Source organism: Palaemon carinicauda, chromosome 8, assembly GCF_036898095.1.
Source record: "Palaemon carinicauda isolate YSFRI2023 chromosome 8, ASM3689809v2, whole genome shotgun sequence".
Classification (NCBI taxonomy): domain Eukaryota; kingdom Metazoa; phylum Arthropoda; class Malacostraca; order Decapoda; family Palaemonidae; genus Palaemon; species Palaemon carinicauda.
In genome coordinates, this window is record NC_090732.1 from 76,875,971 (window position 1) to 76,891,769 (window position 15,799).

Consider the following 15,799-nt stretch of genomic DNA (forward strand, 5'->3'; position numbering starts at 1 on the left):
GTAACCTAGCTTCCTCTCATCCCATTTATTCAGACTTTAGCAAATTTGTATGGCAGACCAGGACTTCTTTATTCTACAAGGTTATCCTTCTTTTAGACATTATAAACATTGCAATTAGAATAACTCATTCATATTTTATTGTAAGTCCTTTTATATTCCCCCAATATAGATGGATGAGAAGGAGTTTCGTTATAACCTATATTCCATTCACTCTTATTTTCTTATCCTTTTCTGGGATGGGCTAGATAAGACTATGAGGATGCTCATGTCACTGGCCTCTTTATATGAAATATTCAAGACAAAATTAGACTGTTATCATTCGCAAGTAGTTTATTCGCAACAAATATTCAGTTGGATGGACATCCCAGTGCTTTTATCTAGCCGATGTCATAAGAAAGCAATAAAAACAACAAATTAGATTTTTGCTTGACCCCCTACGATCTCTATGACATCAGAGAAAAACAGAAGCAGAAAGCTAGTTCCCATGTTCATTGGTGGAAAAGGAACAGATAAGACCACCGAAATAAAAAGAATATCGTCTAACCTTATAGGAATACCCCTCCTCACCAGGGTGCTTCACTTGCAAGGTGTCATCGGTAGAGAAGAAGGTGAATGTCTGCATGACGTCGCTACCAGCTCGCAAGAATTCCTTGTGCAGCTGTTGCACTGAAATGGGCAGTATATACCAGATAAGCATAACAGTGAAGTGCAGTACTACTTGTGAAAGATGAAATATAAACTGGAAACCAATTTTTAGATTCTCTATAGTCGACGTCAAGCCAAAATCAATGTTTTGCATTGAATGCAAACTCGTTCTGAATTTCTATTCAAGACAACAACGGGTTCCTTGTGCAACAAAAAAACAGCATCGTCCAGTTACTGTACAGTCCTTTTTTTTTTTTTTTAATAATCTTTAGCAAAGTTTTTGTAGCTAAACCTGGGGTGATTTTGTTTCTAAACATTGGTTTATCGATTTATGTTTACTCATTGCTAAGTGTTTCTAATAACATTACATCTAAGGGAGCAATATACGCAGTCTCAACATTTCTAAGAGAAATAAATAAAATACACAATAAATTAGGAAAAGGATTTCCTAAATGTTTTTCCCTTGTATTAGCAATATAAACTCTGAATTTGCCATTTACTTACCTAGTTGTTAAAAACAACCATTTAGGTAACAAACCTTTGCTTTTGCCATGTGCGCTCACTCTATTCTTAGTTATTGGCAAAACCTAAGCCAAAAAAATTCAGTAATTTTTTTCTTTTTCTACATTTCATTGTGGATAACCTAACAGTAAATAGATACCAAACTTTGCTAGGGGTCAAGGTAAAGTGTATGGCTAGCAATCCCACCCATAAAAACATGCTGAAAAGCTGGCAGGCTATACCCATCTAGTGTCATCCCTTTCCGGGAGCATTTAGGAGCATCATGCTACAGACATGTATAAAACACACACACACACACACACACACACACACATATATATATATATATATATATATATATATATATATATATATATATATATATATATATATATATATATATATATTGTTCGAAAACAATTAATTGAAAAAAAATATTCGAAAACAACTATTCAAAACAATTATTCGAATGGAAAATTGTTCGAAAGAAAGTTATTCGAAAAGACAATTATACGAAATGAAAATCATCTGAAATGTAAAATTCTTTATTTAAACAAAAGTGTAAAAATACCAAAAAGGATGAAATCTTTTAAATATGTATGTCATAATTAAAACTTTTAAAATAATTTAATGATGAAACAGATTTACTTATTAATGCAAGTTATGCACTACAGCGTGCAAATACTATAAGGTTGCCACTAATATTTTTATCCTTTAATTCAAGTAACGAGATTTTTTGGAACTCTTCATATTTGTGCTTCCTGCTCTTAATTTCACAATGTGAATTCTTGTAAATCCTGCTCTCCTTTTAGAACATCAAGGAACTTCCATATTGTTGGATGATGAGATGACATTTGTTGTAAAAAGAGCTCTGTGCCATCCTTCACGTGCGTTGTTAGTCCTAGGCAAAACATAGGACTACGTCGATGTCGTCTTGAAGGACGACCAATACATAAACTTATTGCATTTCCAATATATCTTGTTACCAACTTGTTTGTCTTTCACGAATATGAAACCATTGATTTTAAGCATAGGCTTGCCTTTTTCACTTGAAATGTATTCGGCCATCACTGAAGGGCTGCAATATTCCGAAGAAATGAAGTTCTTGGTTCTTGATGTCCTTCACACCATTTATTACCACTAAAAAATCGGATAACGTTCAAACAGTTATTTGAAAAATTGCCTATTTGAACAATTGCCTATTTGAATAATTGCCTATTTGAATAATTGCCTATTTGAACAATTGCCTATTAGCGTAAGGTTAAAAAAACATTACGAATATTTATCATTTCGTATAATTGTCCTTTCGAATAACTTTCTTTCGAACCATTTTCCATTCGACTATAGCTGTTTTTCGAATAATAGTTTTCGAAAAATTGTTTTCGATTAATTGTTTTTGAATAATTTTCAATATATATATATATATATATATATATATATATATATACATATATATATATATATATATATATATATATATATATATATATATATATGTATATATATATATATATATATATATATATATATATATATATATATATATATATATATATATATATATATATATATATATATATATATATATATGTATATATACATACATATATATATATATATATATATATATATATATATATATATATATATATGTATATATACATATATATATATATATATATATATATATATATATATATGTATATATATATATATATAATATATATATATATATATATATATATATATATATATATATATATATATATGTATATATATAAATGTATATATATATATATATATATATATATATATATATATAAATATATATATATATATATATATATATATATATATATATATATATATATATATATATATATATATATTTCCCATGTAGACGGATAATGAGATGTCGGAATATGGGTTTTCTTCATTTACTACTAAAGGTTTGTAAGTACACACTATATGCTACTGTAAACAGCTATCACTCTCTCAGGTACGAGAGCCTTGCCTACTTGAGAGCACAAAGGTAACTAATCTCCCCTCGCTATCAAAATGCAATCTTGCTACAACAACATGCTAAGTTATAGGTTTTTGTGGAATTTTCATGATTAAAGAGTTCATTTACCTTGACGTACAACACATATCTACATACAAGAATTAGGACATTACTCCCCCCACAAGCTCCTCACTCCGGAAGGAGGTGCGCACTCGCCCTCACTAGTCTATGATATATGGAGGACACTCCGACCCGGAATAGGCATGGCATGTACTAAACAGAAATGCAACATAAAATATACTTTATATATAGAAATCACCCCCCAAAAATAACACATCTTCCACAAAATAAAAATTAAAAATGAAATATTGCATGTAAAAATGTACACAATACAATATAGATAATTCCACTCATTTCTTTTTAAGACCTCTGCAACTAAAATACAGAATTCCCAAAGTGAAAAAAATTCATAACATCAGTCTTACACAACCTCATCAATAACCTCCCCCTGGTTGCGGGCAATAAGTTTTTTTGGGGGCGATTTTACTTGACCTGGTTTACGGCACAATTTCACAACACAACTCACCACCACCGTTTTCCATTTATTCAAATCACTACTACACATACATTTGCAATTATCAACCGGTGGCCACTAGCCGTTTTCACGAGAAAATCATTCATCTTCCCGCCCTTCTCTTATAACAATAAGTATAAGTTATTCACATCTACACATTCTCCAACACTACCTATCCTCAAGGCTGAACTTTAATCCTGCAGCCACTTGCCATTCGGGAACCGACCCAGCCCCAACAACCAGGAATTATATAAATACATGAATAATACATCATCTGCCAGACCAATTTAACCTCTGATTGTTTTTAGGTTCACTCAGCAATGTTTTACGTATTTCCACACTCAGCAAAATTACCACAACATTTTACATATACATTAAGCATCAACATAAGAACACATTGGTGTCATCAAGTTTATTTAAAACACGTCAAAAGAGGAAATGAGGTCTGTTCAAACAGCAACAACAGCAAAGAGAAAAAAAAAATTCTACTCATCAACTCGAGGAATGTCATGTATGCAGGGTTTTGGAGGAACGCTTTTGAAAACTACCTCTTCAGGCACCACATGTGTGTGGGTCTGATGATGCTCAGACACTGCGCCATTAAAAATGCTATGTATCACAACTGTGTTAGATTTAACCATCTTTACTCGATACAGACCCAAATACGCTGGCTCTAGTTTGTGTTTATTAGGTTGTTTTTCATTAGCTCTTTTTAAAAACCTATCAATGTTCTTCATTACTTTCCTCAATAGATTTAATAGATATACACGGTATTGCTCAGTTGAATAATTTGGCAACTGTTGTGAATTAATGAGTACCGTATATGGTAACACAGGATCCTGTCCATACACTAAAAAGAAAGTCGTGTCCCAGAGTGAAGCATTATATCCAATGTTTAAAGCTAGCTCAGCTGTAGGAAGCATGGCGGGACAATGAAGGGGGTCATCAGCCACTAAGTAACGGAAAATTTGCACTACATCACTATTATGCGATTCCTCTAAGCTATTGGCTGAAGGCCTATATGCAGTCACTGAAAAGTGTTCAATTTTCATCAAGTCCGTGACCGATTTCACCACCTTACTTAAAAACTCGAGACCATTATCACTTATCAAAATTTTTGGGCAACCAAACCTAGTAATGAAAGAGTACAGCGCCTGGGCTAATGAATCTGCTGATTTATCCAACATTGCGTAAGTATCAGTGTACAGAGTAAATGCATCCACAAATACACATATATACTTTTGTCGTGTTAAACCAGTAGCAAGTGGTCCTACTACATCCATAAGCACTCTATAAAATTTGATAGAAATCACAGTCTACTTTCGGGCTTCTGGTACAGTGTTTTTATGTTCTTTGAAACAGTTACAAGCATGACAACCTTTTATATAATTCTCTATAGATTTTTTCATTCCTAACCAAAAGATGGATTCACGTGTTCTCCTCAATGTTCTATCAATCCCTAAATGCCCTGCATACAGACTTGCATCTACAATGTGGATGGCTCAATTAATCAAAGAGGGAGGAAGAACTACCCGTGCACAAAATCCCCCTCCCCTCATTTCGTAAGCACAATATAAGATATCATTTTCTATAAAACAAAATTCTCATGAGGCACATTCAGAAATGATGGATAACTCTCTGATTCCCTTTTAATTACTGCTCGTACTCTTTCCATCCATTCCTCTTTTTTCTGTCCCTTTCGGACTTCTTCTATGTCCCAACCTCCCAAGTCAATCAAACCTGCATCATCAGGGCATTCATTCTGGACATCCCTGGTCATGTCCTCGGCCACCCACATACATTCACCTTCAATGCTCATATCTCTCTTTTTCTCCCTAATATCTGCAACTCTCTCCACCTCTCTCTCTCCGCTACCGTATTCCGTTTGTTCCTCGGGAAAATTCACATCCCGTTCTCTATCTTCTCTATTTTGATGGGGTCTTCAATATTTTGGTTACACTCTTCATTCCTCTTCTGTGCCCTAGTTGTTACTCCTATTACTGCACCTCTAGATAGAGCATCAGCTACCTTGTTAGCTTTACCTTCTATGTGGTGATAACTCTTTATATTAAACCCTAACAATCTCTAAATCCATCTCGCTTGTTCGAGAGGTCAAATCACTTTTATAATACAAATCACGTAAGGGGAGATGATTACTTTGCAACTCAATCGACTGACCTAATAAAAAGAACCGATACCTCTCTAGAACCCATAGAATAGCCATAGCCTCTAGATCAAATGTACTATAACTCTTTTCTGCCCCTTTTAATGCCCAGGTAGCAAACCAAATAGGTCGCTCTCTACCTTTATCATCTCGTTGAGAAACTACGCCACCAATAGCTACACTACTCGCATCTGTTGTCACTAAAAACGGGCGATCAAATTTAGGATATGCGAGTAATTCATTGCTAGTTAAGGCAGCTTTCAAATGGTTAAAGGCTCTTTCTTCTTCTCCTCCCCAATTCATTACTTTTTGTTTCTTTAAAGTTTCTACGGGTCTCGCTATCTCTCCAAAACCTCTTATGAATTTACGGTAATACCCAGCGAGCCCAAGGAACCCATGTACTTCCTTGAAGGTACGTGGCCTGGGTAAATCTCTAATAGCCGCTACTTTACTGGGGCAAGGTTGGATACCTTCTGGGGTTACTATATGACATAAAAATTCGACCTGTTTACAGAAAAACTGCACTTTAACAAATTTATTTTCATACCATTACGTCGCAATGCTTCTAAAACTTTACGAATATTATTATTATGTTTTTCGGCCGTTTTCTCTGTAATTATGATATCGTCTAAATAAACAAGAATCTTATGGCCAATCAAGGGAGAAAAAACTGCCATCATTACTATAAAGAAATAACTTGGAGCATTTTTAACACCGAAAGGAAGAAAATTAAACTGAAATAGTTGATCATTAGCTATAAATGCCATTTTACATTTGCTGTCTTCCTGAATGGGTATTTGATAATATCCAGATTTTAAATCAACAGTTGTAACATATTTACTATCCCGTACTTTCATAAGTAATTCTTCGATCGAGGGCAATGGAAATGCAATATCCTTAGTGACTGCATTCAACTTCCTATAATCAACACAATCTTACCGAGCCATCCTTTATCCTAACAGCTATCTCTTTTGCTATGAAACCCAGACGGGAAAATAATTTTGATCATGTGGTGGCTTTTGCTAAATATTTCTCTAAAAATAATTTTGAAAAAGAATAAATTTGTCTGAAAGGAATCTTATTAAATGCATCAGAACAAAATAACAGTAAAAATCCGCTTCGCAGGTTTCATAAAGCAATTTTTTCATTACACAAAACCGATAATATAATCATCACAGAATCGGATAAAGACGGCAAAATAGTAATTCTCGATAAAGAAACGTATGTCAACAAATTTCAACAGCTCTTAAACGACCACACTACAAATGAAAGGCTAACAAAAGACCCCCGTAAATCTATTGCTCCGGAGTTTTTCAAATGCGTAAGAAAAATCGGAAACAATAAAAAAGACATCGAGGTCTTAGAAAAATTCAAAGTTATGAACCCTTCATTGCTATATTTTTACGGGCTCCCAAAAACTTACAAGGACGGCATTCCCTTGCACCCAATTGTCTCATGCAAAGGGTCATTTATATATAATATATCAAAATGGTTAGCAGACTTGCTGTCTCCCTTTCTAGCAAGTTTTTCTTCCGCTCATATCAAGCATGCAGAAGACTTTATCCAGAAATTTAATAGATTAAATATCCCGGTAAACAATGTAAAACTCTTGAGTCTCGACGTAGAATCTCTATTTACAAAGGTCCGATCAATGATGTACTAGGTTTCTTGAGGGAAAAATTAATCCCCTATGAAGATCACTTCCCCCTCGATATTGAAAAAATAATTAAGTTAATTAAACTAAGTGTGTCTAATACGTATTCTCTTTCAATGGAAATTTTTACAAACAAGAATTTGGTTGTAGTATGGGCAGCCCGTTATCTCCAATTTTAGCCAATATCTACATGGAATCCTTTGAAACGAAAATTTTAACAACAATTAAACCTACGAACATGGTTTGGCAACGCTATGTTGATGACATTTTCACATATTAGGATGATAGCTGGGGAGATTTTAATGTATTTTTCAATAATCTAAATTCCTTAGTCCCCAGCATAAAATTTAAACCCGAATGGGAAAAAGATGGAAAATCAGATTTTTTGGACATACTAATTATAAGGGAATCGTCAGAGTACAATTCCACTGTGTATAGAAAACCAACTTTCTCTATTTCCTACATTCATTTCTTTAGTTATCACAACATTTCTGTAAAAATTGGAGTAGCTTGTAATCTATTTCTTAGAGGTTTGAGAATCTGTTCACAAGCCTAACTAAGTAAAGAATTTGAAATCATTCATAAACAACTCGCCCAGCTATTCTACCCGACGTACGTCATAGAAAAGGCCATCAACAAAGCCAGCACGATTTAAAGATTATGATGTTACTAACCAAAGATATTTTAAAAACAAGATAAAACTCCCATATATAGAAGGTATTAAAATTATACCAAATAAAATCAAAACTGAGAACCCCTTTGTTTTTTCATATCCCAAGACCATAGGAAGTGCCCTTATTAATGTTTATCAAAATAAAAGAGATATAGAATCCGGTGTTTATAAAGTACCATGTGGGGATTGTGAAAAAGTCAAAGATTATCCGAACACAAAAGATCGGTTAGGTATGGCTATAAAAACTCAGGGATTTTCGTTCACTTTAGAGATTTAGGGCACCAGATTAACTGGAGTGAGTCGTCTTTGCTTTTTAAGAGTTTTCTGTCCGTACAGAAGGAAAATCCCGTAATCAGCCATCATAAATCAATAAAACACAATGAACCTATCTGGCGACCAATGGAAAGCTGACACAGTGGACAATACTCTTCTCAACCCTATCATTAAGAAGATAATCCACGGAGACCGACCACCAGATATGCATCGGAGGTCAAGACATCCTCCAAGCGCCTCAACAATACGAAGACGCACCTGGATGTAATTAAATTTGGCTAAGCCTTCCAGCACTTAAAACAAGTGTAGAACAATTGGAAGCACCCTTCTGCTTTCCTATTTAAACCGTCACTCTCCACTGTATTCCTCATTTTTATTTTACATCCTGAAGAGGGCCAATGTTTATTGGCCAAAATATAGTGATTTATTTATATACTTCCTGTGTTTCTTTTATGGGCCTTTTCGAAAAAAAAACATGTTAAACTGTTCGATTACAGTTATAAGTAGGACACACACACACACACACACACACACACACATATATATATATATATATATATATATATATATATATATATATATATATATATATATATATATATATTCATTTATATCTATATATATTTATATAAGTGTGCGCATGTTTGTATGGATCTTTGTACGTTAGTTTATATAATTACATATTATACAAGTTACAATTTGTAACGAGACATTTGCTTTCAGATTCAAAAGGTGCCAGTTTAAGAAACATGTCTCTTTAGCTTATTTCATTGAATTCATAATCATTTACGCACAGGATCAATTGTACTGAACCCTAATTCGATACACACTCAGTTCAACATAACTGTAACTGCTACCAATAGATGTACTTCCTTCTGATTTCTTATCTTAGATTATGGTTTATCTCGCCTACTTCATTTTGTGTAAAATTAGTATAACAGCTATCGTTTTCGATTTACTGTAAATAAGACTCCAAATCATTAATTCCATTACAGTTTCTCGTTACACTCAAAGATTATTTGTAATCCAAACACCTAAATGACCATTCTTATAAGTGATAAAAACATGCTTGTAGCCTAGCGTAGCAAACATTTTAAAACACCAGCCCATGTAATCGACTGTGCTGGAGATTTAATGACATAAAACACCTCTAGTGTTGTGTGTACATAACCAGCGACTGTTCAAATAAAGCTGAGAACTTAGACACCAAGATGGAGGGAAGGAAGCGGGAAATTACTACATATCAACGTGACTTTTTCAACACAAGATGCTGTATTGCGATTTCTTTATGGAAAAGCCATCCCTAAATTTTCAGACGTAGTGAATTAGAAAAGACGTGCAAATAAAAAAAAAAAACATTACAAATTCTATATGATCTGCAAATCATACCTTTCATGAAGTACATTAAAATATTTAAATTTTGAATTCACCTTATAAGTATCCACTAACAACAAAAGATCTATAAACGTATATACTATATATCTATCTATCTTTTTATATATAGTATATATATATATATATATATATATATATATATATATATATATATATATATATATATATATATATATACATATATATATACAGTATATATTGTAATGGAGTCAACGTATTTAATTTATTTTTTACTTTTGCTGTGCATTTGATTTCGCGCTTTAAAGTAGATTTTTGCTTGTTTTTGTCCCGTTTCGTTTATATGTCTTTTGAATGCTGAACTTGGGATGTTTTCTTCCCCTCAAAGGGTAGCTGTAGTTTTAAATTGGTACGTCACCCATGTAAGTGTTTTTATCCTTTCATATTGATGGTCTTTCGGCTGTTTGTCGCCTGTTTTGTTTTTATCTCCGCTGGTGATGTGGGGCCCTTTGGAGTGAAAAAAACGGCAGTTAGCGGCTCCATATAGAGAGGTTTTCAGCTCCCATATTTCCTGACGACTTGTGGTAAGTTTGATGAAATATTCTGAAGATGTCCTCGATGTTTTTGCAGCTAGTGGCATATTGGAGGTGTTCCTTGCCATCCCCTATAAACTGTATTTTGCTGACGTCTCTTCAGTTCGTGTAAGGGGACGTGTGATGCCCTTCCTTGCTTAATGAACCTCTGGAGTCGTTAAGGGGCCTCCCAGTGGCGGAGACCCTGTGTGATTTGTCTGACCATTCCTACCCATAGACGACTTATGTTGAGTGTCTCTTACTTTGTGGCACTGCTGAAATTTACGGTTGGAGATGAAACTACGTGACGTGTTGCTAAAGGAATAGGATATTTGCAAGAATAGTTATTTGATATTAGCTGGGTGATGTTTATTTTCAGTAATCACAATGTATGTTTATTGATATTTAACTGTGTGAATTAATTAGGTTTAAGGTTATTTTCTTACTTTGTCTCCTCCTATCACAACGACCCGTGCATATGTGGTTTCTATCTTTACCTAGTAACTTTTTCTTTTACTTATCAAGTCCGCGGGTGTGGACGTGTGTGTTAATGCTCTGTATCGAAACTGGCTTAAAGCGGGAATCATTGTGTATCTCGTTGTTTATACTATGAAAAAAACTTTTGTGGGTGTTTACTAGTGTTGATATTAGTGAAATCGATTGTTAAAAATCGGTGGTTTCCTTTGTATGTGAGGTCTGTGGCGAAAGGCCTGACCCAGCATTTTTGTGTTAGGGTGGGGCTACTTGGAAAGTCATTGAAAAATGATTCAATATGCCCATCCTTAGAAAATGAAAAGAAAAACTTAGTCCCGTGAAAGATCTCGATCTATTTATGAATGAAATTGACACGGTACTCCAAGGGAAGGAGGGAAAGAAAATGGCAGCAACTAATATGCAAGTGAACGTCGCTGATGAAGAATGTGATGACGGAGGCAATCAGGGCAGGTGTGGGCATTGTGAGGTCTATATCGAATATGGGATACAATGCTATGAATGCCGGAGATGGTACCACGATAAAGCAGCTTGCTCAGATTTAAAAGATGGCACAAGTGATATTTTTCAAAGCAGGAACATCATTTATAAATGTTCAAGATGTGTTCCGACAGCAAATCCCAATTGTTCATGGGTCAGGCATTCATGAGAAAACATTACGAAACTAAGCATCAACATGGAACAGATGAAGGTAAATGTACAACGACAGATGTCTGGTATTATGGATATGATAACTGCTCAATACACCAATATGTATCAAGAAATTGTTAAGCTGAAAGAGAAACTTACGGAATATGAGCAAGAGAATGTGACCAAGATCATATATGCAAGTAGGTTGAAATAAAAAAAAAAACACTTTGGTCATAAAATCTATGGAGGAAAATACGAAAGCTTCAGATATCAAGAAACAATCATGAAGAAGATAACCACGGATGTTGAACAGGTCAAAACCTCTAAACAAGGCCACTTGGTAGTTGATTTTGCGGATAAAGCTGGGTTAGAAAAGGCTAAAAATTATTTAGAAGATGTCAAGAATGACATTAAGGTAGAAGTGGATAAAAAGGATCTACTTAAACCGAAGATCAAGGTCTGCCATATTGATGAAAATGAAGATGATATAATTGCCAGTATAAAGGAGAAGAATGAATGGTTGAATGATATATGTGCAAACGAAGAGGACTTTAAATTGATCAGGAAGTTTAAATCAAGACAAAGTGGTAAGTCACATGTCATTATAAAGTGTAGTCCAACTATCAGGAAAGTTTTCCGTAAAAGGGACGATAGAGTATATACCACGCTTGGAGGATGCTGCAAAATTTATGATTCCTACAATGTATTTCAGTGTTATAAATGCCAGGAATTTGGTCATACTGCCGATAGTTGTAGCAAGACTCAGGTATGTGCCAAGTGTAACCAGGAACACTGAACCACGGATTGTAGTGTAAATACATTAAAGTGTCATAACTGCTCAATGAGGAATTATAATGATACGAATCTTAAGACATATGATGAAAACTGTAAACTATACAAAGAGGAGCTTACCATGATAAAAAATAGAACCGATCATGGAGTCTAGCCAATTGGTTAAGTGTGGTCTGATAAATATTCAATCGGTGGGGAATAAAACCATAAAGATTAGAAATCTTATTAATGAAATGGAATTAGATTTATGCTTATTAACGGAAACTTGGTTGTAGGGAAATATTAGGGATAACTCAAAGATTCAGGAGATGACGCCATGTACTCACAATTTCTACCACGTACCAAGAAAGGATAAAACTGGAGGAGGAGTGGGTGTCTTCGTGTCGAAAACCTTCTCTGGGGTTTCTATCATGAATGAAATAGTATTTGAAGTATTTGAATATATCTATTTAAAACTGACAAGAAACAGTAAGGTATTGAATATGATATCATTGTATAGATCACCAGGGAGTAATATGAGGAAATTCGTTGAAGAATTTAGTATTCTTGTGGGTGTTGTGGATGATATTAAAAATACATTAATTGGTGGAGACTTTAATTGTTGGGTACATGATGTAAACGATAATAAGGCTAAAGAACTCAAGGAAGTGTTTGAGATGTTCAATTTAATAAACAGTGTTTTGGTATCAACGTCAGTAGGTGGTCATACACTCGACTTGGTCATATTTGGGAAAGATTCTGACCTAATAAGAAACCTTGAAGTGGAACCAGACTTTGAGATCTCAAAAACACATAAACTCATCACTTTTGATGTTGATATAAATTGCATCAGAGTATTGAAAAAATGGATCACATATAGGGAACAGGAAAATTTCGATGCTGAGAATTTTATTGAAGTTAGTGTAGCGCAAATGTCTTGTGAGAACATACAATGTGAGCATATGGTAGATAGAGAATGTGTTGGTTGTTATACCAAAAAATATATTGACAATTTTGGAAAATTGTATGATACCAAGTGTCCTATAAAGAGCAAACAAATAGTTGTACACGAAAATGTTAGATGGTATAATAGTGAGCTATTAAAGGCAAAAAGACATAGACGTAACATGGAAAAGAGCCAAATCCTCACAAGCCAGAAATCTATATAATAAGGCCAGAAATGACTATAACATCCTGTTAGAAAAAAACAAAAAGAAAACTCTACAACGGCGAAAGTAAAATACTAATAACATGAGGGAGTTTCACAAAAACCTAGATGATTTGATGGGATTAAAGAAAAAATATGTCTTGCCTGAAGTCTGTGAAGAGAAATTTCCTATATTCTTCAATGAAAAAATTTATAAAATTTATAGAGGTTTCCCCCAAAATCCCTTAGAAGGACAGTCAGTTATGCCAGTGAAGGAGGGTAAGAAGTTAATAAAATTTAAGGAAATAAATATGTGTGACTTGTTAAAGGTTATGAGAGAGATGAAGAATACATATTGTGGAAACAACCCTTTCCCAAACAGTTCAATAAGTCAAGCTCCAAACAAACAAGTTGTATATAATATTTACCTGAATATAATTAACCTAAATATATCACAATCCTGTTTTCCTGGCTGTGAAAAAACTGCGTTGATCAAAGCAATATACAAAGGAAAAGGTGATGTAAACGAACTAAATTCATATAGGCCCATTTCAAATTTATCTTTCATGTCGAAGCTTATTGAAAAAATCATAAGTGAGCAATTATGGGCGCATATTGATGAGTTAGAGGTATTCCTGGAAAATCAATTGGCTTGCAGAGCTAATCACTCTACAGAAACTACCTTATGCTCAATAATGAATGATATGATAGGTCTTCTTGATGAGGGAAAGTGTGGAATTTTGATTATGTTAGATCTTAGTGCTGCTTTCGATACTGTTGTGCACAAGTACTTACTTGACAACTTACAGTACAGTGGAGTGACTGAGGAAGCACTGGAATTTTTGCGAAGCTACTCAACGAACAGGAAGACTATTGTAGAAGTTTCTGGAAACCGATCCAGTGAGAGAATTCTTATGAAAGGTGTACCACAGGGTAGTGTTCTGGGCCCTATCTTGTTCAACTTATATACTTTCGAGCTATCACACATCTTGAAAAAATAAAATGTGGGCTTTAAACTATATGCAAATGATACTCAGTTCTACCTTTCAATCTCAACAACACAAGATACAAAGAAGAAAATTGATAAGATAATGACTGGAATAAAAACATGGATGCAGAGGAAAAGGCTTAAATTAAATTATGATAAAACAGAATGTATGTTTTTGGCACAAAGGTGGCTTTGAAGAATTACCAGTTATTTCAAAGTATAAAAATTGGTGATGCTGATGTTAGGATTGTGCCTGTTGTGAAAAATTTGGGTGTACTGATAGATTGTAATTTGTCAATGAGGGATCAAATAGTGAACACAGTGAAAGTGTGTAACTATCACCTGAGAAACATAGCATTTATTAGAAAATATTTAACAGAGGGCAGTACAAATATTTTAGTGATGAGTCACGTAATATTAAGGCTAGCCACCTGATTTTGCACATTTTGAAGTTTTCTTAGTAGTGTATTGGGCAATTTATAGTACAGAGAATTGCAATAATCATATTGCAATTCTCTGTACTATAAATTGCCCAATACACTACTAAGAAAACTTCAAAATGTGCAAAATCAGGTGGCTAGACTGATAAAAGGCGTTAAACTTTGGTAGAGAATAACTCCTGCATTGATCGATCTACATTGGTTACCTGTTAAGGCTAGAATTGAATTTAAGATTTATTTGTTGACTCACAAAGCACTTACAAGTGATAAGCCTAAATACCTTCGTGATTGCTTGGTCCCCTACCCTCAAGCTACTAGTGCTGCTGTACAAGTTAGACATGCTGATGACCCATATAGACCATTCGAAATTAGTGTGAATCATGCAGTAGGAGGAAGAACGTTTAGTTATGCTGCATCGAGACTCTTCAACGACCTTCCAATTGATGTCAAGAATAGCAAAAATGTGGCAGCTTTCAAGAAAAACCTGAAGACTTATCTTTTTGGAAAGTTTTATAATACAGTAGTGATCTGAAAACTATTAAGCCTGAATACAAATGCTAGCGAATATCTGAAAAGATACAGAGCAAAATATTACCTGGAAAGAAATTATTTTCACACACCAAGGCCCGCCAGAACAGAATCTTAGTGTCTGATGGAGGGCGAGAAATAAACCCCTAAAAGTAAAAGTTAAAGTAAAAGTAAGTAGTTAGCTAGGCGAATGTGTCTTTGTGGAATTGTAATAATCAGTTTTTTTCTCCCCTAAAGTACAGTCTTTAGGAGATTTCTTTGTAATTTTAAGTTATTAATTGCAATAAATCATTAAGTGTTTGTTTAGTCTCTGTATCCTTCTCTTTGAGGAAATTCCTTGGATTGTTTTTGTTCTTGTACGAGTACTACTCATTATCATAGGGGAGAGGGCT

General features: G+C 34.1%; 1 protein-coding gene across 4 annotated transcripts in view; it reads right to left on the reverse strand.

Annotated features, from left to right (window-relative positions):
• Positions 1–15,799, reverse strand: part of LOC137645762 (betaine--homocysteine S-methyltransferase 1-like) — a 152,415-nt gene that overhangs the window by 82,618 nt on the left and 53,998 nt on the right. For all 4 annotated transcript variants that reach the window (XM_068378669.1, XM_068378666.1, XM_068378668.1 and 1 more), the window contains one exon: positions 545–666. In XM_068378669.1, coding sequence (XP_068234770.1) covers positions 545–666 — 122 coding nt within the window. The remainder of the gene's footprint in view (positions 1–544; positions 667–15,799) is intronic.